The 27,241-nt window shown below is 51.0% G+C and overlaps 1 protein-coding gene across 1 annotated transcript; it reads left to right on the top strand.

Moving 5' to 3' along the window:
- Positions 1-211: 211 nt before the first annotated feature.
- PHLDB3 (pleckstrin homology like domain family B member 3) lies at positions 212-27,213 on the top strand. Its single transcript, XM_049787260.1, has 15 exons — positions 212-498; positions 1,781-1,987; positions 2,080-2,208; positions 6,438-6,566; positions 6,952-7,113; positions 10,110-10,220; positions 10,332-10,415; positions 11,590-11,697; positions 20,392-20,491; positions 20,618-20,708; positions 20,787-20,874; positions 20,986-21,042; positions 24,113-24,332; positions 25,552-25,637; positions 27,060-27,213. The coding sequence occupies exons 1-15, from the start codon at positions 244-246 to the stop codon at positions 27,192-27,194; spliced, it is 1,962 nt and encodes a 653-aa protein (XP_049643217.1). The 5' UTR covers positions 212-243; the 3' UTR covers positions 27,195-27,213.
- The last annotated feature ends 28 nt before the right edge of the window (positions 27,214-27,241 follow it).

Raw genomic sequence — 27,241 nt, 5'->3', positions numbered from 1 at the left:
CCACGCCCACTGAGCTCAGCTCCGGCCTTTGAACTTCTAGGCAAGGGACCGCGCCGCGCTGCAGCCTGTCCACGCCCAGGCCACGCCCACGTCAGGCCACGCCCCCTAAGCTCAACTTCATTCTTGGAACTTTTAGGCACGCGCCTACTTGCTGGCCCCGCCCCGGACACGCCCATCAAGTCAGGACACGCCCCCGGAACTCGGCGCCCCGCCCACCCCGCCCGAGTCCTCTCCCGAGCGGCCATGGGGACTCCGGGCAGCCCCGGGGCCGAGGGGACCTCCCCGGAGCCGCCGTCGCCCGAGGTGCCCGAGGGCAACGCGTTGGAGATCCAGCCCGAAGGGGCTTCGGCCCCGCCGCCGGAGCACCCCGAGGACGCGCGTCGATCGCGGGAGGCCTCCCCCGCGGAGCTCGCGAGTCCCTGCGGAGACACCGAGCAGCAGCAGGCCGAGGAAGAGGAAGACGTCGGAGGCAGCAGCACCGAGAGCAGCCGCGACGCGGTGAGGGAGACCTGGAGGGCGGCGGGGGGACCCTGGGCACCCGGGCGGATGGACGGACGGACGGAGTCAACGACCAGACGGACGGAAAGTCGAGGGACAGCGCCCCAAGACCTTGGGAGAGAGAGAGAGAGAGAGAGAGAGAGAGAGAGAGAGAGAGAGAGAGAGAGAGAGAGAGAGAGAGAGAGAGAGAGAGAGAGAGAGAGAGAGAGAGAGAGAGAGAGAGAGAGACTCACAGCAGGGAGTGGGGAGAGCGGGTAGACGAGAAGCGGGGAGACTGGGGGACGGGAAGGACAAAGAACCCGAAAGAGAATCGCCGGGGTAGGGGAGAGACAGGCAGACAGACAGAGGGACAGACAGGGATAGGGACGCAGCCAGAAAGAAATCCAAGAGCAAAGATGCTCAGAGGGGCCCGGAGCGAGTAGAAGCGTTTTTTTTTTTTGCCTTGCACGCAGCTAACCCGGGTTCCATCCCGGCATCCCATAAGGTCCCCAGGAGTGATCCCCGAAGGTAGAGGCAGGAGTTAACCCTTCATTCCCTCCAGCATCGCTTGTCGTGGCTCCAAAACAAAAAGCAAACAACAGAAATAGATGTTCCAAGAAAGCAGAAATAGGGGCCAGAGAGATAGCATGGAGGTAGTAGGTAGGGCGTTTGCCTTGCATGCAGAAGGACGGTGGTTCGAATCCCAGCATCCCATAGGGGTTCCCCCCCTCTCCCTCCTAAGCCTGCCAGGGCGATTTCTGAGCCTAGAGCTAGGAGGAACTCTTGAGCACTGCTGTTTTGGGTGTGACCCCAAAACAAAACAAAACAAAAAGCAAATCGTTTTGGAGGAAGGGCAGGAGAAAGGAGAAGGGAGGGAGAAGAGAGGAGAGACAGAGAGGTGGACAGAAACTCGGGGGACAACTCAGGGGATACCCTAAGAAGACAGCACAAGAAACCCAGCACCTAATGTTGACCCTGAAAAAGAGGAACCTTGAATTGGCGTCCCCCACTCCCCCCCATGACAACCCTGAGGCTTAGCTGTTCCTGCAGCCAGCAGCTGGGACCCAGGAGATGGTGGTGGGTCTCAGGGATCCAGAAAGTCCCAGAGGCTCGATCCTGGGCACCAGGTTCCCCCCACCATGGGGAATCGAACCCCCCAAAAAAGGATCCACGGTTGATTCAGACTCGCAGGCGGGAAAGGGAAAGGGACCACAGCTGTCAGAGCTGGTGGTGGGGGCACAGGCCGGGCTTTTAACATCGGGGGCGTGGCCTCGCCATGACCACGCCCCTTTCCTATAAATAGGCGGAGCCCCCGCCTCCCGAGGAGGCCTCGACCACGCCTCCCTCCGCCCAGGCCACGCCCCCAGCCAGCCACGCCCCTCCTGGAGATGGGGTGCGAGGGGCGGCACGGCGTCTGCGTGGGCAACAGCTGGAGGCCCTGACTCGCGTGGCCCTGATGGAGCAGCGAGTGAAGGAGCTGCAGCGCCAGAGGAAGGAGCTGCGGATCGAGGTGGGCTGGTGGGGTTGGGGGGTGCCTCCTGCAAGGGGATCCATCTCTTAGCCTTGCAAGATCACATTGGCATCCTTTTCCCTGGAGGACAGATGGAGGTGGAGGTGGCCCTGCTGCGGGGCGAGCTGGCCGGGGAGCGAGTGGCCGCCCGGAGAGAAGAAGAGCAGCTGCGGGAGCTGCTGAGCCGGCAGGTGGACACAGAGCGGGGTGCACGGGAGCAGGTGGGTACGCCCCATCGGGGTCTCCCCTTCGGTGGTCCCTCCCCAGCACCTGGGACTCAGCCATTGTTTACCCTCATCAGCTGGAGGACTCTTGGGCCTGGATGGAAGGGGCCTGACTCTGCTGGTTTCTCTTCTCCCTGAAGATGGTTTTTTGGGGTGGGGTATGTCCAACTTAATTTTTTTAAACTATATTGATTGATTGATTAATTGGTGTGGGGTCACACCCAGCGGTGCTCAGGGGTTACTCTTGGTTCTGTGTTCAGAAGCCGCTCTTGGCAGACTTCGGGGACCATATGGGATGCCTGGAATTGTCCCACCCGGGTAGGCCGCATGCAAGGCAAACGCCTTACCCACTGTACTATCTCTCTGGTCCCCTCTTTACACTTTATTTTATTTATTTACTTATTTATTTTTGGTTTTTGGTCACACCCGGCAGTACTCAGGGCTTACTCCTGGCTCTATGCTCAGAAATCGCTCCTGGTAGCCTCGGGGGACCATATGGGATGCCGGGATTTGAACCACCGTCCTTCTGCATGCAAGGCAAATGCTTTACCTCCATGCTATTTCTCGGGCCCCTAATTTATTTATTTATTTATTTATTTATTTAATTTTTTTGGTTTTGGGGTCATGCCTGGCAGCACTCAGGGGTTACTTCTGGCTCTATGCTCAAAAATCGCTCCTGGCAGGCTCTGGGGACTTTATGGGATGCTGTGAATCAAACTGGCTCCCTCCCACTTTAGCTGCATGCAAGGCAAATGTCCTACCGCTGTGCTATCTTTCCAGCCCCCCTCTTTACACTTTAAACAACAGTATGTGAAGGGCCAGGAGAGAGCTCCAAGAGTTGTTGAACCAGGACCCATGGTTCAGTACTGCCCTCCTCCTCCCCGCCCTGCACTCTTTGGACCCCTGCCTCCCCCACTCCCTTATATTTCATTTTGGGGGAAAAAAATCCCCGACAGAAATGGAAGTCAGGGGCCGGAGAGATAGCATGAAGGTAGCGCATTTGCCTTACATGCAGAAGGACAGTGGTTCAAATGCTGGCATCCCATATGGTCCCCTGAGCCTGCCAGGAGCGATTTCTGAGCATGGAGATAGGTGTAACCCCTGAGCGCTGCCGGGTGTGACCCAAAAACCAAAAAAAAAAAAGGAAGTCAGAGCACCCCCATGTCGTTCTTGGTGGTCACCAACCCTCTAGCAGGGGTCCTCAAACTTTTTAAGCAGGGGGCCAGTTCACTGTCCCTCAGACCATTGGAGGGTCTTAAACTTATGAACGAATTCTTATGCACACTGCATATATCTTATTTTGCAATGAAGAAACAAAACAGATACAAATACAATATGTGGCCCAAGGGCCATAGTTTGAGAACCACTGCTAAGGTTTTCCTGTCCCCTATTGGTTTCCTTATCTGCACTTCATTCATTCATTCATTCATTCATTTATCTATTTATTTATCTATTTATTTATTTATTTATTTATTTATTTATGTTTTTTGTTTTTTATTTTGTTTTTAAATACTGCACGGTGGTGCTCAGGACTGACTCCTGGCTTTGCGCCAGGGCTCACTTCTGGCAGGGCTCTGAGAACCATATAGGGTGCTGAGTATAAAGCAAATGCCCCACCCGCTCGCTCTTCTATCTCTCCAGCCTTCTTTTTATAGCACCATCGCTATGTCATTATCACAAATTTGGGATCAGCACCTAATAATGAGACCCGAATAGCTCATGTCTTATTTTGCTCACTTTGCACCAGCCCCGGCATCTCCCAACAGTCCTTTCCAGGGGGGTTGCTGACCTCAAGGTCAGGAGGCCAGCAGGCTGCTCACCCCTCTGCTGGCTGGCCCCCCAGTCCACACCCGCTCTGCTGTACCAAAAGGCAGTGTTAGCGGCTGGTGGGGCAGCCTCTGCTTCCTTGGACAGACACCCCAGGATGGCTGCTTGGGTGCTATTCATTTCAGGGTAGAAAATGGCCCCTTTGCATTCCCTCCATTTTTCTCTTTGCCCTTATCTTGAATATTGGAATTTCCCAGGGCTGTGTCCTCATTATTCTCCCAAAGCTATTCTCGGTCCTGACCTGTCACCTAAAAAATTGTCTTTTGTTTTGTGTCTTGTTTTTGGGCCACACACGGTGACGCTCAGGGGTTACTCCTGGCTATTCGATCAGAAATCACTCTGGCTTTGGGGACCAGATAAGACGCCAGGGGATCGAACCGTGGTTCGTCCTAGGCTAGTGTGGGCAAGAGACGCCTTATGGCTTGTGCCATAAGGCACATAAAATCGTCTTTTGTTTTGTTTTGTGTCTTGTTTTGGGGCCACACTTGGTGTTGCTCAGGGCTTATTACAGGTTTTGCGCTTAGGGAATCACTCCTGGCAGGCTTAAGGTATCATATGGGGTGCTGGGGATTGAACCCTGGTCAGCCATGTGTAAGGCATGAACCTTCCCTGCTGTACTGCAGCTCTGGGCCCCTAAAAAATCTAAGTAGTCTGTGGCACCTACTCCAGAGATTGTTGCTTCTCAGCTGCTCCTTCTCTCCCATCCTAGGAATGCAGACCCTCAACTCCCCTGTCTCACACCCAGGAGTCTGGGACTTAGCCTCTCCTCTCTCAGACTAGCAGTGTGGGTCCCAGAGCCTCCTCTCTCAGGCCCCGGAACTGGCCTCCTCTCCTTTGCTGTATCCAGAGTGGTGGCAGTGCCTCCCCACACTGCTTCTCCCGTCCCACTAGTCCAGGCCTGAGTCCCACAGCTTTGCCCTGTGCCTATCTGTCTCCCTTGCTTGGTTCCCCAGTTCCCCAGCTGCTCCCTGGTTCTGATCCACTCTTTCTAGCCTGTCACTTTTGACCCCCACTATTTGGAGAATTCACGAGAGAGCAGCCTGGCCTCTCGAACTCAGGTTTTCAGACCTACATCCCACTCTACCCTTTTATCACCCCAGAATACAGGTATCTCAGCCTGGGGGCTCCTAAGGAATTCCAGGCTCTTTGCAGCCTTTGCATGGTTACTCCATTGTGCTCAGTCTCTTCCCTCAATCACTTTTGCTGTCTCCCTGACAAGCCTGAGCTCCGTCAGCTTCTAGAACCTTCCAGTTTCTGTACCTCCACTTCAGGCTGTCCTCTCTGGCCCAAATGCCCTCCTAGCCCTCTCCAGTTCCCTACGTCTGAAAACTCCCTGATATATTTTATTTTTGGTTCACACCTGGCAGCACTCAGAGGTTACTCCTGGCTCTGTACTCAAAAAAATTACTCCTGGGGTTGGAGCAGTGGCACAGGGCATAAGGCGAGTGTGTCTTGTGTGTGCTAGCATAAAACGAACCATGGTTCGAATCCTGAGCATCCCATATGGTTCCCCAAGCCAGAGCGGTTTCTGAACTCATAGCCATGAGTAACCCCTGAGAGTAACCAGGTGTGGTTGAAAAACAAAACAAAGGGGCCGGGCGGTGGCGCTAAAGGTAAGGTGCCTGCCTTGCCTGCGCTAGCCTTGGACGGACCGCGGTTCGATCCCCCGGTGTCCCATATGGTCCCCCAAGCCAGGAGCAACTTCTGAGCACATAGCCAGGAGTAACCCCTGTGCATTACCGGGTGTGGCCCAAAAACCAAAAACCAAAACAAAACAAAAAAAAAAAAAAAAGAAAAACAAAACAAAACAAGAAATATCTCCTGGCAGGCTCTGGACCGTATGGGATATTGGAGATTGAATCTGGTTGGCCACATGCAAAGCAAACACCCTACCTTACCCACTGTGCTATTGCTCTGGCCCCTGATTTTTTTGTTTTGTTTTGTTGGGAGGGGATACACCCATCAGTGCTTAAGGGCTCCTTCTCAAGTGCTCAGGAATCTCTTCTGGTGGTGCTTGGGATCCTGTGTGCTGCCTAGGTTTGAACCCTGATTGTGCTGTCTCTGGCCCAGTCTCCATGGTGGTTGAAGGTCACCCCGAACAGAGACTGCTCCTGCCTCTGGCTTCACTGACTTTGATGTGTGCCATTGTGACTGCCTGTGCCTATAGATGGAACCCAAGTGGGGTGGGGAAGATGACAGGTGCCCACCACCAGGTCCCGAACCATCAGTCCCCTACATGGATCTGGTTGCATCTTTTCCTTCATTTTCTGTCAGCTAGAGGTGCTGGCTCTGGGCAGGCGAGGAAGGGGGACCCCGTAGACACATTCTTGTCCTCTTAGCACCTGGGGGCTAAGTCCCTGAGCATAGGCTGAGGGACCAACCCCACGGGGTTCTCGCAGGAGCAGAGACGGCTGAGCCAGGAGCGGGACCGAGTGGAGGGACTTCGCCAGCGACTCCGGGAGGCTCAGGGACAGCTGGACTCACAGCCCGAGGATCAGCGGGAGCGGCTGCTGCAGAGGGTGCAGGAGGTGAGGGGGTACAGGAAGTGAGGGGGTACAGGAGGTGATAGACACAGGAGGTGTGGAGGTGTACGAGGTGACAGAGACAAGTATGGGCTATCAGGAAGGAGATGAGGAAGCAGAAGGTGAGGGGTGCAGGAGATGGGTGCGGGAGGTGAGGGGTGTGGGAGATAAGGGGTGCAGGAGCTGAGGTCCTTGATGTCTAGGACCCATCACTCTGTCTAGTCCCACCCCTCCAGTCCTTTCCTCCCACCCAGAGGACAAGTTCAGTTCCTGCTCCCCAGAACTCTTGTGACCAGCACCCTTGTCCCCTCTTCCTTCTTCCTTGGTGAGGACATGAGACATGCTGGCCCGGCCCATGACTCCCCCTGAGCTCCCTTTGGCTCCCCCGCAGATTAGGGAGCAGCTGGATGGGGCGCAGCGAGCCTACGAGGATCTGGAGTTCCAGCAGCTGGAGCGAGAGAGTCGGCGGGAGGAGGAGGACCGGGACAGCCCTGGGGCCCAGGCTCCAGACCCCAAGGTCCAGGAACTCCAGGCCAGTGTGGCGCAGCACAAGGTGAGACGGAAGAGCCCACTCAACCCCACCCCGGGTCCTTGGGGTCTTTGAGGGTCCTTATCTCCCAGAGTCCTGCTGGATAGAAGCAGAGATAGTCCAGGTTTAGGTACTTGCTTTGCACAGGAATGACCTGGGTTCAACCCCTTGCACCCTATAAGGTCCTCTAACCCCTGTCAGGCATGGTCCTGAGCACTGCACCAGGAGGAGTGATCCCTGAGCTCTATGGTTGGGTGAGGAGTAAGAGCAGGACATGCGTGTCTGCTGAACTTTATCTGTGCTTGGCCTGGCGGGGACATTTCCTTTCTGCTGAGCCCTGTCAACCGTCCAGGGTGAGTCCCTGGTTTTCCCCATTTGATGTTCCCTTTTTTTTTTCTGTTTTTTTGGGCCACACCCAGCAACACTCAGGGCTTACTCCTGGCTCTGTGCTCCGAATTACTCCTGGCAGCTCTTGGGAGACCCTGTGGAAAACGGGCTGGCTGCTTTCAAGGCAAGCGCCCTCCGTGCTATACTTATTTCTTGAGTCTGCTTTTTGCCAATTTTATAAAATGAAAGATGAGAGATTTCATTTTCCTCTTTGAACTGGTTTGTCTCCACAGCTGAATTTATTATTATTATTATTATTATTATTATTATTATTATTATTTGTGTGTATAATAACTATTTCTGTGGTGCGAGAGACCAAAACTGGTGTAAGACATGTACTCTACCACTTGAGCCATTTCTCTGGCCCATCTTTATTATTTTCTTTTTTGGGTTTTGGTTTTTGGGTCACCCCCAGCAGCGCTCCGGGATTACTCCTGGTTCTACGCTCAGAAATCGCTCCTGGCAGGTTCGGGGGACCATATGGGATGCCGGGATTCAAACCACTGTCCTTCTGCATGCAAGGCAAATGCCTTACCCCTGTGCTATCTCTCCAGCCCCTCATCTTTATTATTTTAAAATGTAATTTAATAATGCAAAAATTTTTTTTTTTTTGGTTTTTGGGCCACACCCTGTGACGCTCAGGGGTTACTCCTGGCTATGCGCTCAGAAGTTGCTCCTGGCTTCTTGGGGGACCATATGGGATGCCGGGGGATCGAACCGCGGTCCGTCCTAGGCTAGCGCAGGCAAGGCAGGCACCTTACCTCCAGCGCCACCGCCCGGCCCCAATGCAAAATTTTTTTAAGACATCCAGACTCCTTCTTTTTTACCCTCCAGTCTTACTCCCCCACTACTGCTCCCGAGTAATCATAGTTATGTTAGCAGCACACACTGGTCTCTTTTGTATATTTTATTTCATTTTGTCCAGTCATCAATTTTATTTCCTTGTGTGACATACATGGGTGGAAGCTTCCAATATTTGTCTTCCTCACTAGCATATTTTGCTGCACATAATCTCCACGAGTTTCATTTGACGGCAAAGTACCAGAATTCTTTTCCTTTTTTTTTTTTTTTTTTTTGGTTTTTGGGTCACACCTGGCACCACTCAGGGGTTACTCCTGGCTCCATGCTCAGAAATCGCCCCTGGCTGGCACAGGGGACCATATGGGATGCTGGGATTTGAACCACCATCCTTCTGCATGAAAGGCAAACGCCCTGCCTCCATGTTATCTCTCCGGCCCCTCTTTTCCTTTTTTTTTTTTTTTTTTTTTGGTTTTTGGGCCACACCTGGCACCACTCGGGTTACTCCTGGCTGTCTGCTCAGAAATAGCTCCTGGCAGGCATGGGGGACCATATGGGACACCGGGATTTGAACCAACTACCTTAGGTCCTGGATCGGCTGCTTGCAAGGCAAACGCCACTGTGCTATCTCTCTAGGCCCTCTTTTCCTTTTTTTACCTTTAGAGATACACACTGGTCTCCACAGTGTCAATGGACCAAATCTTGGTTCTTTTGTTTCTGTTCCTTCAGTTTTTGAGCTACCCCTGATGGTTCTCAGGGCTTCCCCTAGTATCTGCATTCAGGGATTGTTCCTGGTTGGACTTGAGGGACTATAAATGGGGTGCCTGGAATCGAACAGATCAGCTGTGTGCTAGACAAACTCTCTACTTGCTGAACTATGGTTCCGGTCCCCCATGGGTGGGCCTGTAGTGCTGATCATGGCCTATTTCCACAGCTTAGCAACAGAACAGAACCCTGTATCCCTACTTAGTTTATTTTGGGGACTGAGATATACCCAGTGGTGCTCAGGGGATATTCCTGGCTCTGTGCTCTGGAGTGACCCCTAGTGGTGTAGGGGGACCAAACATGGTGCAGGGGATTAAACCAGGGTTGTGTACAATAGTGCTTGCAGTCAAGACCATTGCTTTCCCTGCTATACCCTTTCTCCAGTCCTGCACCCCCATTTTACAAAGGAAAGGCTGAGGGTCACAGGACACCACTAGATTCTTCTAAAGGTCAGTTTGTTAAGCCAGACACAGGATTTGAACCCCCTGGATCAGACCACAACACTCCTCAGGACCTTAGGTTCCAGGTTCTGCTGGACAAACATTTACTAATCTCCCTAAGTTGTAGTTTAGAGGGGTCTGGCTCCTCTATTTCTGGACCTTTCCATGTTTCTCTCTCTCTCTCTCTCTCTCTCTCTCTCTCTCTCTCTCTCTCTCTCTCTCTCTCTCTTCCCTCCCTGTCTCACTCGGCTTCTATCCATCTGATGCTATTTCCAGCCCTCTGCACCGCTGGCTCTGGGGATTGTCTTGGTCTGAGTTTTTTCTGAATCTATTTTGGTGTTCTCATCTCTCTCTTCTCTCTCTCTTCTCTTCTCCTCTATCTCTCCTCTCTCCTCTCTCTTCTCTCTCTTCTCTCTCCTGTCTCTCTCCTCTTTGTCCCTGCCCCATTCCAGCCCTGGCTTCTGCCACCCCAAAAGGGAAGGTGGAATCCCAGAGGTGACCCCTGCCACCACTCCTAGTATCTTGACCTCGTGAGCGATGGTGGGAATCTCAGGCCCTCAGAGTGTATATTGGGACTGGGGAGCCCCCGGGGAATTGGACAGTTTCATAATTGACCAGGCCACCCCATAGCGCCGGATCCAGGTCTTGGAGGAGCAGCTCAAGTCTCTGGGGGAGCAGATGGCAGCAGAGAGCCGGGGGCTCAGCCGAAAGAAGGAAGAAGCGCTCCAAGCCTTGACCCAGGTGAGTGTCAGCCATAGGCATGTTACCAGGCTCAGTTCTGGGGTGTTGCAGGCCTCAGGGAAGCTGCCAGGAGGGTCCACCAGGTTGGCCCTAACACCCCCTTCATCCTAGGAGCGAAACCGGCTGCTTGAACTCAACTGCCTGCAGGGGACCCCTGAAGGAGACTTCTCGGAGCCCAACCAGGCCCTCACTAAGGTATGAAGACTTTGCACCCTCTTCCCTCAGACTCCTAGTCCATCCCATCAACCTCCTCTCTCAGACCAAGAGTCCCTCCTCTAGCCCCTCAATCTTAAGTCCCCAGAATCCATCCCCTACCCTCTCTTCCCTCACACCCCAGAGTTCATTCTCCAACCTCCTCCTCCCTCAGACCAGGAGTTCCTGCCCATCTCCTCAAACACCATACCCCATCTTCTCACCCCCATCCAACAGGTTGATTGATCCCTTGTAAAGTTCCTGGGTCTTTTTTTTTTTTGGATTTATTTTGGGACCACTCTTGGTGTTCAAGGTTTATACCTGATTCTGCACTATGGGATCACTTCTGGTGAACTCGTGACCATATGGGAGGGCATGTGCAAGGCAAATGCCCTCCCTGCTGAACTATGGCTCCAAACCTCTCCTAGTTTTGTTTTGTTTTTGGGCCACACCTTGGGGTGCTCAGGGGTTCCTGACTCTTTAATCAGGAATTACTCCTGGCAGACTTAAATGCTCTACCTGCCGTACTTTCACTCTAGTCCCCCCTTATAGTTTTGTTTTGTATGCATTAGACCCTGGGGGAACCAGAGGCACCCCCCAAATTTCTCCTTCCCACTTCTTCTTGGAGATATGGGGTCCTCAATCCCCTTTTTCTTACCCAGAAGTTTAGGCACCAGCTCCATCTCAGCCCATGTTTCTGCCTATAGCCTTCATCATTTTTATTTATTTATGTATTTATATTTTGGTTTTTGAGTCATACCCAGTGGCACTCAGGGGTTGCTTCCTGGCTCTGCGCTCAGAAGTCGCCCCTGGCATGCTCAGGGGACCATACAGGATGCCAGGAACCAAACCGGGGTCCGTTCCAGGTTGGCTGCATGCAAGGCAAAATGCCATACCACTGTGCTATTGCTCTGGCCCCCTACCCTTTTTATTTTGGTTTGGGGCCTCTAACTCCCTTCTGTCCCCTTAGCATCCCCTAGGGGATGGGGTCCTGTAGTGCCAAGAAAAGAAACTCTGGGCTCTTGCATGTGAGGCATCCGGCCTGGGGAAGACCACAGCTAAGCCCTGTCCCTGATCTCTGTCACCTAGACCTTCCACCATTCCATCACAGAAACAAACTGGCTGGGCAACCAGCCCCGCACCCATCCTGCCCACTCAATCAGGTCTCTTCCTGCAGCTCCTATTCACCCAGAAGACGGACCGCCAGCTGCTGCTGCTGCAAGACTCTAGTGTCCCCGCAACTGCCACCTCCTCCTGCCTCTTCTCCGTGCACAGCTCCATGCAGGTGACCCCCGTTCCCAGCTTACTTCACGTCCCCCCCATCTTGTTTGGCCTAGGCACCCCCAGAATTCCCCTCTTGGCTTTTCCAGCAAGGCCTGCAGGACAGGGAGGGAAGAGCCAGGCTTGCTCTTGTTATTATTCCTGATTTTCATTTGGGGGTCACACCTGGCGATGCTCAGGGCTTACTTGCTCCCATCAATGCTCAAGGGGATGAGGGGTGCTGGGAATTAAGCCCACATGGAAGGCATGCCATGTGCCCTTGAGCCATGTTCCTGATTCCCCGAAGAGCATTGTTTTCATCAGCCTCCAGCTTTTAAAATTATTATTGGGGGGGGCCGGGCGGTGGCGCTAGAGGTAAGGTGCCTGCCTTGCCTGTGCTAGCCTAGGATGGACCGCGGTTCGATCCCCCGGCGTCCCATATGGTCCCCCAAGCCAGGAGTGACTTCTGAGCACATAGCCAGGAGTAACCCCTGAGCGTCACCGGGTGTGGCCCAAAAACCAAAAAAAAAAAAAAAAATTATTATTGGGAAGTGTTTTAGGGAACTCTTCCAGCTAGTTCTTGGCCAGCTGAACCGAAGTTCAGTGCAAGAACCCGAGGATGTCGTATTGGGGTTAACCAGCCATGCTGGTCAAGTGTGGGGCCTCCAGAACTAAAATTGGGGGTGCTTGGGACCATATAGGGTGCCAGGGATAGAACCCAGGTCAGCTGTGTGCAAGGCAAGCGCTTTCCCCGGCGATGCTCAGGGGTTACTCCTGGCTGTCTGGACTCAGAAATAGGTCCTGGCAGGCACGGGGGACCATATGGGACACCGGGATTCGAACCAACTACCTTTGGTCCTGGATCGGCTGCTTGCAAGGCAAACGCCGCTGTGCTATCTCTCCAGGCCCTAATCATGTGTCTCAAGGAGGACTTTTCACTAGAGAAATGTGCTCACATATATATCCCCCGATTTGGGACTTTCCCTCACCGTCCAGTGTCAGCTGAAATACAGAAAACTCCCTGTGTGTGGTACTGAGTGTGTAGGAAAGCAAAGGGGCAGAAAAACTACCTGATTCTTCAAAGAACAATGCCCTTATATGATCATTTTGGAGTTGATAAATTACCAAATATGAGCAGTTATTGCAAGGATCAGAAATAGGCAGAAAAAGATGCCAAAAAAGATCCTAGGGCTGGAGCAATAGCACAGTGGGGAGGCCACTTGCCTTGCGTGCAGCTGTCTTGGGTTTGATCCCCGGCAACAATATGGTTCCTCAAGCCTACCAGGAATGATTCTTGGTGCAGAGCCAGGAATAAACCCTGAGCACTGTCAGGTGTGGCCCCCAAAACAAATAAAACAACAACCCAAAATCAGATTTTTCCACTTTCAATCATGTGGATTTGTTATTATTTGAGGATGGGAAGCACTTCACTGCTATTGATTGACCACAATTTCAATGTAGAATTTGCAGCTTGTGAATATATAGTTCCTGAGATAATACACTTTGTGACTGAGTATAATATGTATGTAAATAGATACTCTCTCTCTTGAGAGTAGGTTTGGGCCACACCTGGCAGCCTTTAGGGGCTACTCCTGGCAGGTTCAGGGAGCCATATGGGATTCCAGGGATCAAATCTGGAACCCAGATAGGCCATGTGCAATGCAACCACCTTCCTCACTGTGCTGTCACTCTGGCTGAGATATTGTCACATTTTGGTTCAGAACTGTAAGACTGAGGGGCCAGAGAGATAGCATGGAGGTAAAGCATTTGCCTTGCATGCAAAAGGATGGTGGTTCGAATCCCGGCGTCCCATATGGTCCCCTGAGCCTGCCAGGAGTGATTTCTGAGTGTAGAGCCAGGAGTAACCCCTGAGCGCTGCCAGGTGTGGACCCCCCTCCCCCCGCAAAAATAAAGTTGGGGAAAGTGATACATCCCATCTTTGGGCCAGAGAGACAGCATGGAGGTAAAGCGTTTGCCTTGCATGCATAAGATCAGTGGTTCGAATCCCGGCATCCCATATGGTCCCCCGAGCCTGCCAGGAGCGATTTCTGAGTATAGAGCCAGGAGTAACCCCTGAGTGCTGCTGGGTGTGACCCCCCAAAACAAACAAACAAAAACAAAAACAAAAAAAACTGTAAGATTGGGCCAGAGTGGTGGCACAAGCAGTAGAGTGCCTTTGCACGCTCTAACATAAGACGGGACCATAGTTCGATCCCCCAGAGTCCCATATGGTCCCCTAAGCCAGGAGTGATTTCTGAGTGCACAGCCAGGAGTAACCCCTGAGCGTCACCAGATGTGGCTCAAAAAGCAAAACAAAAACAAAAACAGAAACAAAAACAAAAAAACCCCTGCAAGACTCAGGTGCTTGATTTCTGTGCTAAGGGCTAGCACATGTTCTGAAACTTTCTAACAACTTCCCTGGAAGCCAGATCTCAGTGGCCTGTCAGCTGTTTCCCTGTGTGGGCCCATGAGTCAGCCAGGTTAGGTCAAAGCTACTCCAGAGCCATGACCTGAGCTGAGCTCTGGCTCCAGTGGCTGCAAGGGATTGAATTTCACCCCTGCCACCTGGGTGCCCAAACTCTAGCTTGGCTTCTAGCCCTGTCAGTGCTGAGTCCTTGCAGTTGCTTTGGGGCTGGTGGCAGGCCATTAGCTCTGTGCAGAAGGGAGCCCTAGCCTGAGCAGAGAAGGGTCTTGTCTGGGGACAGACCCTGAACACCTGGGCTTAAGGCACCTGAGCCTGTTCCCAGTCAATGCCTTCCACACTCTGAGTTCCTGCACCCTTTTCTTTTTGTTGTCTTCAGTTTCCTGGAAGAGCCTGTCAAGGATTGGCAGTCGATCCTATTTAAAGGTCTGATTGAATTCACTAGTGAAACTATCTGGGTCTGGACTTTTGTTTTGGTGAAGCTTTTTGATTACCATTTAAATGTTCTCAGTACTGATAAGTCTGATCTGTGTTCAGATCATCTTGATTCTGCCTTAGGAGGTTAGAGGAGTCCAAGAATTTCTTTATTTTTTTCCAGGTTCTCTCTTTTGTAATAGAAAGATTCTCAAAGTAATCTTTGCTTGGGGCCGAAGAGATAGCACAGTGGTAGAACATTTGCCTTGCAAGCTGCTGATCCAGGACGAAAGGAATCCCTACATTCCATATGGTGCCCTCATGCCTGCCAGGAACGATTTCTGAGTAGATAACCAGGAGCAACCCCTGAGCGCAGCCGGGTGTGGCCCAAAAACAAAAACAAAACAAAAAAAGTAATCTCTGCTTTTCCTTTGAATTTCTGTAGTGTCCATTGTGACATTTCTACCCCCCCCCCATTCATTTCTGATTTGGTTTATTAGGTTTTTCTTGTTTCAGCTTGTTAAGGGTTTATCAATCTTGCTTATTTTCTCAAAGAACCAACTTTTGTTTTCATTGATATTTTGGATTTTTGTTGTTGTTAGTTTGTTTCCAGTCATTAATCTCTGCTCTAGGTTTCTTTTCTTTTTTTTTCTTTTTTTTTTTTTTTAGGTTTCATTATTTTCTTCCATCTGCCTGCTTTTGGCTCATTTTGTTGGTCATTTTCCAGTTTCCTAAGATGTGCTGTTATATATACCCCTTCTTCCTTCCTGATGAATTCTTGCAAAGCTATAAATTTTCCACTTCATACCAATTTTGTGGTGTTCCACAAAATCTGATTATGTGTATCCAGTAATCTTTTGATTTCCTCTCTGACCCATTGCTTGTTTAGCAATGAACTATTTAATTTCCAGGTGTTAAAGTTCTCTTTTCAGTGCATCATGGTTTGAGAGAATAGTTGATACAATTTCTATCCTCTTGGCTTTATGGATTTATGTTTTGTGGTATGTCAAGGGTACTCTCCCATGTGCATTGGAGAAACATGTATATTAGGCTTTTGGGGGATTGAAAAGCACTATCTATAGGACCGGAGCAATAGTACAGTGGGTAGAATGTTTTCCTTGCACACGGTTGATGCCAAGTTTGATCCCTGGCATCCCATATGGTCCCCTGAGCCTGCCAGAAGCTATTTATGAGTGCAGAGCCAGGTGTAACCCCAGAGCACCAACAGTCCAAAAAACAAACAAAAAAGCCATATATATGTACACATATTTTATGTATGTATATATGTATGTATGTCTATATCAACTAATCCCTCTCTTCCATTTCTTCCTTTCTTCTTCTTTAGGGTTTTTTTTTTTTTTTGGTTTTTGGGTCACACCCGGCAACACTCAGGGGTTACTCCTGGCTCCATGCTCAGAAACCGCTCCTGGCAGGCTTGGCGGACCATATGGGATGCTGGGATTCGAACGAATGACCTTCTGCATGAAAGGCAAACGCCTTACCTCCATGCTATCTATCCCGGCCCCCTTCTTTAGTTTTATCTATCAGGAGGTGACAGTGATATTGAATCTTCCACAACTATGGATGCTTTTCTTCAAGTCTACTAGCAGTTGTTTTAAGTATTTTGCTGGCCCCTTATTGGGTGCATATTTATTTTGGGGTGTGGTTTCTTCTTGATGTACATATCCCTGATTATTAACAAGTGGCCTTCTCTGTCTCTTATAACCTTTATTTTTGTTTGTTTTTGGGCCACACCTAGTGATGCTCAGGGGTTACTCCTGGCTATGCATTCAGAAATCACTCCTGGCTTGGGGGACCATAATGCCCTACCACTGCACTATCATTCCAGTCCCTCTTAAAACCTTTTTAAGTGTGAAGTCTATGTCATCTGATATTAGTAGAGTCACTCCAGCTTTTTTAAGGGAGTTGGTTTTTGGTTTTTGGTTTTTGGATCACACCCAGCAGCACTGAGGGGGTTTTTGGATCACACCCAGCAGCGCTGAGGGGTCACTCTTGGCTCTACTCTCAGAAATCGCTCCTGGCAGGCTCAGGGGACCATATGGGATGCCTGGGATTCGAACCACCATCCTTCTGCACGCAAGGCAAATGCCTTACTTCCATACTATCTTTCCGTTGCCCTTTAAGGGAGTTGTTTGCTGGAAGGATTATCTTTCAGTCTTTGACTTTGAGTCTGTATTTGCTCTGACTATTCAAATATGTTTCTTGCAGGGAGCAGGATGTTGGATTTAATTTTCTGATCCATTTTGCCACTCTTAGTTCTTACCATATTTTCTGGCGTAGAAGGCAACCGGGTGTATAAGATGACCCCTAATTTTAGACTTCCTCTCTGACTCTGGCCCATCTGAGCAGGTTTTTGACAGTGTAGATTCGGGTCCAGAACGTTGTCTAATTTGCATGCATAAAAAGCCTGCTTGGATTGGCTGAATTAGAGAGGAGATCTGAGCAGCCTTGCAGTGATTGGTGCAGGATCGAGTTGGAAAATTCGTTTCATGGCAATATCCAGAGGATATTTTTTAGCGGCATATTGAAACATTTTTCGGGATATACTCGGCATATAAGACGACCCCCGATTTTCAGTTGACTTTTTTAGTTTCAAAAGTCATCTTATACGTCGGAAAAGACGGTAATTGGTGCGTTTAATCCATTGACATTGAGAGAGATGCTTGTCATGGGATTTTGTGTGATCTTTTTGTAAAATTATGGTGTGTTTGTGTGGTTTGTCTTGCCTTAAAGTATCCCTTCCAGGTCTTTTTGTTTTGTTTTGTTTGTTTTTGGGCCACACTCGGCATTGCTCAGGGGTTACTCCTGGCTGTCTGCTCAGAAATAGCTCCTGGAAGGCACAGGGGACCATATGGGACACCGGGATTCAAACCAACCACCTTAGGTCCTGGATCGGCTGATTGCAAGGCAAACGCCGCTGTGCTATGTCTCCCGGCCCTCCTTCCAGGTCTTTTAAAGTTGAGTTTTCATCCGCAAAGTTCCTGAACTGTTGTTTATCTGTGAAACTGTGTATCCTACCTTCAGATCTGAATGAGAGTCTGCTAGGTGAAGTATTCTTGTGAGGATTTCATTTTGTATTTAGTTTAGTTTGTTTGTTTGTTTGTTTTCCCCACAAAATGCCAATCACTGCCTTTAACCTGAAGGGTTCTTTTTGGTTTCTGAGCTACATCCAGTGATGCTCAGGGCTTATTCTTGGCTTTGCACACAGGAATTACTCCTGGCAATACTCAGGGGACTATAGGGATTTGGGGAATTGAATCTGCTTGGCCGCATGCAAGGTAAATGCCCTCCTTGCTATACTTCCTCTTCAGTTCCTGTATTATTCTGTATTATTCCTGTATTATTCTGTATTGTCCATACATCTTGACTGTATGTATGTATATATCATACAGTTTCTTTTTCATTTCTTGAAAAGTCTTCAGTGGGCTGAGTGATAGTATAGTGGATAGGACATTTGCCTTGCATCTGGCTGACCTGGGTTTGATACCCAACATCCCATATGGTCCCCTCCAAGCACTGAGCCAGGAGTATTGCCTGAGCTCCACTGAGTGTGGAAAATATAAGAAGAAAGAGAGAAAAGAAAAAAGAAGGAAAAAAGAAGAAAGAAAAAGAAAGGGCCGGAGAGATAGCATGGAGGTAGGGCGTCTTCCTTGCCTGCAGAGGGTGGGTGGTTCGAATTCTGGCACCCCATATGGTCCCCTGAGCCTGCCAGGAATGATTTCTTAGTGTAGAATCAGGAGGAATCCCTGAGTGCTCTCGGGTGTGATCCAAAAAACAAAAAAGAAAAAAGAAAAAGAAAAAGAAAGAAAGAAGGAAAAAAAACAGGAAGGGGAAAGGAAGAGGAGGAAAAGGAGGGAGGGAGGGAAGAACAAAGGAATGAAGGGAGGAAGAAATGAAGAAAGTGAAAAAGAAAAAAAATACAGGGAGGGAGGAAGGAAGGATGGAGAGAAAAAACAAAAAAGGGACAAAGGGGAGGGAGGAAGGGAGAAAAGGAGGGAGGGAGGGAAGAAAGGAAGGAAGGAAAGAAGTAGTTGGTTGGTTGGGTGGTTGATTGGTTGTGGGTCTGGATAAAGCTGGTTGTGGGTCTGGATAAAGCTTTCTTCCTCCTCTTTAAACTTGCCGGTAGTCCCAGGGTGTGGGAACCCAGGTTTCTCACCTTTTTTTATGGGGTGAGGGGATCTCTGAGGTGGTCTCCAGGTTTTGGCAGGGACTGTTCTGGAACCTCTGTATTCTGCACATGGATGAAGTCAATGGAGGCTTTTGTGGAAATGTGATTGGGGCTCAAAGGCTTTAGTACTTTACTTCGTTTTGTTTTGTTTGTTTTGGCTTGGTTTTTGGGCCACACTTGGTGATGCTCAGGGGTTACTCTTGGCTATGCACTCAGAAATTGCTCCTGGCTTGAGGACCATATGGGATGCTGGGGATCGAACCCAGGTTCATCCTGGGTCAGCTGCATGCAAGGCAAACACCCTACCACTATGCCATCACTCTGGCTCCACTTTAAAAATTTTTATTCTGAGCACCTACAGTGCTCAGAACTTACCCATGGCTCTGTGCTCAGGGATCACTCCAGGCAGGGCTGGCTCGGGACCGTATAGGGTTTCGGGAATCAAACCTTTTTCAGGGGCCCAGAGAGATAGTACAGCGGTGTTTGCCTTGCAAGTAGCCAATCCAGGACCAAAGGTGGTTGGTTTGAATCCTGGTGTCCCATATGGTTCCTCGTGCCTGCCAGGAGCTATTTCTGAGCAGACAGCCAGGAGTAATCCCTGAGCACTGCCGGGTGTGGCCCAAAAACAAAAACAAAAAACAAAAAACCTTTTTCAGCCAGGTACACAGCAAGCTCCCTACCTATTGTACTCTCTCTCTGGCCCATGGGACTAAAAGGTTTACCTACTTGTCACTTGGATGAAATAACGTACAAGGGCTGGAGAGATAGCACAGCGGTGGGGCGTTTGCCTTGCACGCAGCCAATCCAGGACGGACAATAGTTCAAATCCTGGCATCCCGTATGGTCCCCTGAGCCTGCCAGGAGCAATTTCTGAGCATGGAGCCAGGAGTAACCCCTGAGGGCCGCCGGGTGTGACCCAAAACCAAAACAAAACAAAAAAAGCGCACAAAACTAGCCACAGTAAAGTTGTTTCAATAGAAGCAGCTCTTGGTGGGTCTCTACACACACAAGCAACCAAACACACTAGTCCTTTGTAACCATCTGTTTGCGCATAGTTCTCATGTTCACCCGTCAAAAGGGCCCTGCGAGTCTCATGAGTGCAGAACTGAAGGCCACCAACAGGACCAATTGCAGAGCCTGTTCATTGTCCCCAAAGATGAACCCTCTTACAGTTTCCATCTCCCCTCTCACCAACCCCTGTTCTTTTTTTTGTCCTGTGCATCTATTTCTTGCCCCTTATCAAATATTAATTGTTCATTTATTTATATTGACCCTCAGGTTAATATCAATATTCAATCTCAATAGACTTAATATTCAATTATTCTTTTTTTTTTTTTTTGGTTTTTGGGCCACACCCGGCGGTGCTCAGGGGTTACTCCTGGCTGTCTGCTCAGAAATAGCTCCTGGCAGGCACGGGGGACCATATGGGACACCGGGATTCGAACCAACCATCTTTGGTCCTGGATCGGCTGCTTGCAAGGCAAACGCCGCCGTGCTATCTCTCCGGGTCCAATATTCAATTATTCAATATTAATATTAATTTCAAGTCGAGGGTTCTGTGTGCACATTGGGTGGTGCCAACCCCTTTACCCAGCAGCCTCTGCTGGAGTTTTTGGTCCCTAGGGGTATCCAACTTCCGGTGCCCGGTGTCCCACTTCCGGCTACAGTCAAGCACCTTCTCCTTGTGCTTTCAGGGCTCCATTGGCCTTCAGAGGACTGGAAGTTTACCCCGGAAGAGGGGCGAGAGGATGAGCCAGAGAGGATCCCCCAGGCCTCTGTCCCTCCATTGTACTGGTGAGGACCCACCTTTCTTCCACCACCACCCTCAACTTCTTCCAGCTGCTTGGGATGCGGGGAGGCTGGTTCCCTGGGCTTTGACAGGACACAGTTGGGACCCTAGCCTCCTCCTTCTCTCCCCAGTACCCCTGGAGACTGCTGCTTTCCCACCGGTGGCTGGGGACTCTGGGAGACACCCCCTGTATCAGCTGATGAACTGTGACTCCAGGAATGGGTGAGGCACAGGGAAGAGAGGGAGGAGAGGAGGGAAGATGTGGGACTGCCATCATCTGCCCTGATCTCTTCCCTCTAGCTGTGGGGGTCTGCACCCCGATATCGCCCGCATGGAGCGGCTCCTGCAGCAGGCCATGGAGGAGAGGGAACGACTGCTCAAAGCCAGGGTGAGGCCCCTGCTTGCCCACCTCAGATCTCCCAGCCTCCTTTCTCAGACCCAGGGTTTGGTTCATCTCCCCACCCCACACTTGCTGAGCCCCTGTATCCTGATCCCCTAGGAAGGGACGAGGAGGCATCTGGAAGGTTCCCCAGGCCCTGCTGTTCCTGCCATCATGGTGAGTCCCTCTTTGGCTGCTGCCCCCACTCCACATGTGGCCCTGCCTCCCTGCTCCCCTCTGCAGCTACTCAGCTCAGCCACTAAGGTTACAGGAAGAGCCTTGTGTTCCCATCATGCTCCTCTGTCCTGGGCATGTCTGCCGATAACTGGCTCCCTTATCTGTGCCTCAGTTTCCCCTTATTTCATGGGTGACAGTGTCACAGTTCCTGCAGAATATGGGAAGCAACTACATGTTTGGGCTTTTTATTTTGTTGGGGGCCATCTTCAACTAGGGGATCACTCCTGGCAAGGGCTCTGGGGACCATATGGGTTGGCTCAGAAATTGCTCCTGGCTTGGGGGACCATATGGGATGCTGGGGATTGAATTGAGGTCCGTCTGCATACAAGGCAAACGCCATATTCCTACACTATCGCTTTGGCCCCTGAAGCAAAATCAGTTTTGTTTGTTTGTTTGTTTGGGGGCCACACCCATCAGCGCTCAGGGGTTACTCCTGGCTCTGTTCTTAGAAAGTGCTCCTGGTATGCTCAGGTAACCATATGGAATTCTGGGAATCAAACCTGGGACCTTCTCAGGTCAACCGCTGTAAGGCAAATGCTCTACTATTGTGCTATTGCTCCAGCCCTGCAAAACCTTTTTTTTCTTTTTGGTTTTTGGGCCACACCCAGTGGCGCTCAGAGGTTATTACTCCTGGCTGTGTGCTCAGAAATCGCTCCTAGCGGGCACAGGGGACCATATGGGATGCCAGGATTCGAACCAACGTTGGTCCTGGGTTGGCTGCTTGCAAAGCAAACGCCCTACTCTGTGCTATCTCTCAGGCTCCATGCAAAATTATTTTTATTGAGAAAAATTTACTTAGAGAAGTGTGAGGAGTTGGGGAGAGGGAGAGAAAGAAAGGAGAAGAGAGGGGCCAGTGAGGTGGCACTAGAGGTAAGGTGTCTGCCTTGCAAGCGCTAGCTAAGGAAGGACCTCGGTTCGATCCCCCGGCATCCCATATGATCCCCCCAAGCGAGGGGCAATTTCTGAGCGCTTAGCCAGGAATAACCCCTGAACATCAAATGGGTGTGGCCCGAAAAAACAACAACAAAAAAAAAAAAAAGAAAGGAGAAGAGAAAAAAAAGGAAAGAGGAGAGGGAGAAAGAAAAAGAGAAAGGGGTACCAGAGTGATAGTACAGCAATGGGGCATTTGCCTTGCACGCACCTGACCCAGGATGGACCTGAGTTTGATCTCAGGCATCCCGTATGGTCCCCTGTGCCTGCTAGGAGTGATTTCTGAGCCCAGAGCCAGGAGTAACCCCTGAGTGCCACCTGGTGTGACCCAAAAATCAAAAAAAGAAAAAGAGAGAAATGGGGAGAGGTTTAGGAGAGAAGACAGGCTTCTCCAGCATAGGAAAAAAATCTAACTTAGGACTGCCTTTCCTTTCTCTTTTTTGTTTTGGTTTTTGGCCACACCCAATGGTGCTTAGCGGTTACTCCTGGCTCTGTGCTCAGAAATCACTCCTGGCAGGCTCGGGGGACCATATGGGATGCTGGGAATTGAACATGGAAGTCCATCTCGGGTCTGCCACGTGCAAGGCAAGCACCCTACCTCTGTGCTATCAGTCCCGCCCAAGTGGGAATTTTCTTGGGGGGAGTTTTGGGGCTCACACCTCCAGACATTCACACATTCAAAGCATGTAGCTTGCTGCTGAGCCAAATCCCAGACCTTACATAGGTTTTGTTTTTTAGGGGGCCACACCTGGTGGTTTCAGCGGCTACTCTAGGCTCCAAAGTCAGGACTCATCCAGCAGTGCTCAGGGGCTGCCCGAGGAAGCCAGTTCTCCACCCCCAGCACCATCACCCCATGGGATCCTATTTCAGCCAGTGTTTATCTAGTGCATCTATAGTGTGGGCAGCCATGGGTGACATCAGAGACTTAAGTGACAATCCCTGCCCTCAGGGACACTGGTGTTGAGCAGAGAGATCACCCTGAGGCAGCCTCAGAATTACCAGCACCTGGCAGGTGCCCAGAGCCCGGAGGGGCTGTGAAATTCTGCCTGCATCACCCTGGGCTCAGCCTCATTAAAAATGAAGCACCCCAGCCTTGTGGCATCATTTATTCAGCAGCTTCACTGCAGGCACTGCCCATTCCCTATTACCAGCCCCGACCCCCTCCAGGATGGGAGTTGGTGGCTGGGTGAGCCTGGCAGAGCCCGGCACATCCTCTGAGCCCACCCATGAGGAGCCCCAGCTCGGGCTGGGATGAGCCCAGGCTTCCAGCAGATAGGCAGTGGTGGGGACAGTGTCCCAAAGCCATCCCTGTGCTACTGGGGAGCTGTGTCAGCATGGGGGCCCAGGTGGCATTGAGGAGGAGGGAGAGGATCCCTTGCCCATGCCTGGCATTGGGATAAGCATCTTGAGACTCCTTTTACCCAAGGTGCTTTGGGCCACACTTGGTAGTGCTCAGGGATCACTTAGCATGGCTCAGGGATGCCAGAGATTGAACCCAGGTTGGCTGCACAAAAGGCAAGTCCCCCTCCCCCCTCCCTCTCTGCCCCCTGTTGTGTTATCACTCCAGCTTCACAAGGAACTTAATCGCTTGGTTTGCTATTGCCACCATCTTGCCTCACCCAGAGAACAGATGGGTGGGGGCTGATCTACCGACAGCATCAGTCATGGGGTGACCTGGTTAGAGAAGTGGGGGGCCCCTCTCCTTATCACTTACTCTGGCTCCTTTTATGGAGGCCGTCTCAGGACCTCCCTGGAGACCCTGACCAGGGCCTCTCACTCTTTGACCTGCCCTAAGCTTCGGGGTGAGCTCTGGCTTGGGGAAATCTGGGTTCATGTCCCAGCTCTGCCACCTGGAAGCTGAGTGACCTCTGGGAGTGGGTAAATGAGATCTCCGCTGTGCCTCTATTTGTTGGCCTGTGAAATGGGGTTCATCAGTCCAGGGGCTCAAGTGAGAAGGGTCTGCAGACAGTGTTTGAGGGACACTGTCAGAGCCACTATGTGTGTGTAGGGGGTCTCCAGAGCACCATTCAAGACTCTGCTAGCCCTGGTTTTCCCCACTTACCTTCTCTCCTCTCTGCAGGCCCCTCCCTCGCCCCCACCCCGCCCACCTGGCCCTCGGGTCCTGGACCTGCGGCTGCATCTGGAGCGATGGGGTCACAACCCCGAAAACTGTCCACACCTCCGGGTGTCAGGGGGCTGCTGCAGAGGGCCCATGGTGAAGATGGGGGGCCGCATCAAGACCTGGAGGAAGCGCTGGTTCCGCTTTGACCGCCAGGCCCGTCGTCTGGCCTACTATGCAGGTGAGGCAGCTGCACAGGGCCAGCCCAGTACCCTGGGGGTCCTGATCCAGCCCCCTTCTCCCTTAGAAGTCGGGGGTCTGTTTCCCCTGTCCTGTCCCTCAGGCCCCAGGAGACTTGGGTCCCACTCCATACTCCCTACTTTCCCTCCTCCCAGATTTGGGTCCCTTTGTGCCTGCTTTCCTCACAGCTCAAAAGTGTGGGTTCCCACTGCCTTCATTTTCCCAGCCCTTTCCTCCTACTCAGGCCTATCCAGGAGCAGAAAGTGGGGCTCACAGATTCCTACTTGCAGTCCCTTTTCACAGGAGACATTTATTTTTATGTGACCTGGGACAGAGAGGAATAAAGCAGATCTCCAAAGCCAACTTCTTAAGTTTATTTTAAACAGAAACAATTTTGTTGTTGTTGTTGTTGGGCTACATCTGGCAGTGCTCAGGGCTTCATCCTGGCTCAGTGCCTAGGGATCACTCCTGGCAGTGCTCAGGGGCCTCTATGGAATGCTGGAGATTGAAGATAGGTTGGCCACATATGAGGCATATGTGGCACTATCCAGTATACTAAAAAAATAATTTTTTTTTAAACAAGCCCCATAAAGGGTTTAAGAAGTGGATCATGGGCACATGTCCCCACATGTTCTCTCCAATATATGGACTTTCCTACTTACATGCTGACTGTGTCCTGGGCTTTCTTCACCTCTGGAAAAGCCTGCGCTCCTTCATTCTCCTTTTCTCCTCCTCTTCCTTCCCCTTTTTTACTTAAAAAAGAAAAGAAAAATAAGCAGCAGCTGAAGCATTGATAAGAGCCACGGACAATCCGGCACCCCAGACCCCATTTTTCCAGCATGCTTGGGAGGAATTTTCATCCACACTGGCAGAGTCCCCACCCCGGCCTCAAATACCAGGCAGGATCCAGGCCCGCCTCCTGCCTCTTTTGCAGTGCAGTGCAGGGCCTGGCCTAGCCCTCCCTTCTCAGACACCAAGGCCCATGGGAAGCTCAGGGTGGGCTCCCCAGGTTTCACTTCCTGATCTGCCTATGACAGCCAAGTCAGCCATCACCCAACTCCCCTCAGAAAATCCCCAGGATTTTCTTGGAACCAGGGAACATGTACACACACACATACACACACACACACACACACACACACACACACACACACACACACACACACAAACACACACACACTCCTTCCCTGCCAGCTCTGATTTTCCATTCCCCTCCTCAGACAAGGAAGAGACCAAGCTGAAGGGCGTCATCTACTTCCAGGCCATTGAGGAAGTCTACTATGACCACTTACGCTGTGCCTTCAAGGTGAGGCCCGGGCTTGCTGTCGCCTTGTCTGTGTCAAGAAAGACAACCTATAGCGCCCTCCACCCCCCACCCCCCCCCCCCCCCCGCCCCCCATCCTGTCAGCATGAAAAGGCCATTTCACTACAAGGACCAAAAATGAAATGTTTGGCCTCCGCCTCACCCACTGTTACTTTTTCTGGAGCAAAAGACTTAGAGCAAAACTTAACAAGCTATGATGCCAAATTAGGACTGATGCCCTTCAAGGTCAGGGACTGTAGTCACCAAAGAATTTGCCACCAGTTGGCAAATTCCCATTGTGTCATTCCATAATTATTTTCCCTGGAGCACTCGGGAATTTGAACTTAAAAAAAATCATTATTATTGGAACCAGAGCAAAAGTACAGCAAGGAGGACATTTATCTTGCACATACCAGTCCTGGGTTTGATTCCTGTCATCCCATCTGGTCCCCTGAGAATTCAGGAGTGATTCCTGAATGCAGAGCCAGGAGTAACCCCTGAGTATCACCAGGTGTAATAGCCCCCAAACAAAACCATCTTATCATTTTGGGTCTGGTGACACAACTGGCAGTATCCAGAGACCACTACCAGCCCCTTGTTTGGGTCATCCCCCCAGTGGTGCTTGGGGACCCTGTGGCATTAGGAATTGAACTCTGGCCTCCTGCATATACTTAGCCTAGTGACTGATCTCTCCCATCCCAGTGATTTATATCCAAGCTCAGCTTCAAAGACAGAAATGTTGATCCCAAGACCTTGTTTAGAAAGCTCTTGTGGCCTACGAAAGGCTTTCCCGGTCCAGCCATAGTTTTCTCATCTGCAAAGAGGGCTTTAACTTTTCTCCTAATGAAGAAAAATTAAAAACTGGATTTACTAAAGGGTTTACTTAATTTGGGGTTGGCAAGTAGGGACTCAGAAAGAGATTATATAGAAACTGGCTTTCTGGGGCCGGGCGGTGGCGCTGGAGGTAAGATGCCTGCCTTGCCTGCGCTAGCCTAGGATGGACCGCGGTTCGATCCCCCGGCGTCCCATATGGTCCCCCAAGAAGCCAGGAGCAACTTCTGAGCGCATAGCCAGGAGTAACCCCTGAGTGTCACAGGGTGTGGCCCAAAAACCAAAAAAAAAAAAAAAAAAGAAACTGGCTTTCTCCAGTTACAAATCAGGGGGGCCTAGGCTTGAGGAAGGAGATATTGTCCCATATTCCTCAGATAGGAGAAGGTAGGTAGCGTGGGAGAAAGGGCCAGGGCCCTTTTTGAACCTTGTGACTCCCTGAATTCCAAGCCCCTCTCCCTCTGTCATGCCATGATTGATCATCATTCTGGGAGCCAGGAAAACAGATTCAGAGAACGAGAGTGTCTTGTCCATACAGCCAGGGAGCAGCCAGGTTGGGATTCAAATTCATGGGACGCCCATGTCTGTTCGTTGCAGAGCCCCAACCCTCGCCTGACCTTCTGCGTCAAAACCTACGAGCGCCTTTTCTACATGGTTGCCCCGAGTCCAGAGGCCATGAGGATTTGGATGGATGTCATCGTGACAGCTGCTGATGAGAACCACGCCCCCTGAGAGGCCCCGCCCCTGGTGGGAGGGTGTCCAGGAGACCCCATGCCTTC

Source organism: Suncus etruscus, chromosome 14, assembly GCF_024139225.1.
Source record: "Suncus etruscus isolate mSunEtr1 chromosome 14, mSunEtr1.pri.cur, whole genome shotgun sequence".
NCBI lineage: Eukaryota > Metazoa > Chordata > Mammalia > Eulipotyphla > Soricidae > Suncus > Suncus etruscus.
The sequence above is the reverse complement of the archived record's forward strand: the minus strand, read 5'-3'. Positions and strand labels throughout refer to the sequence as shown.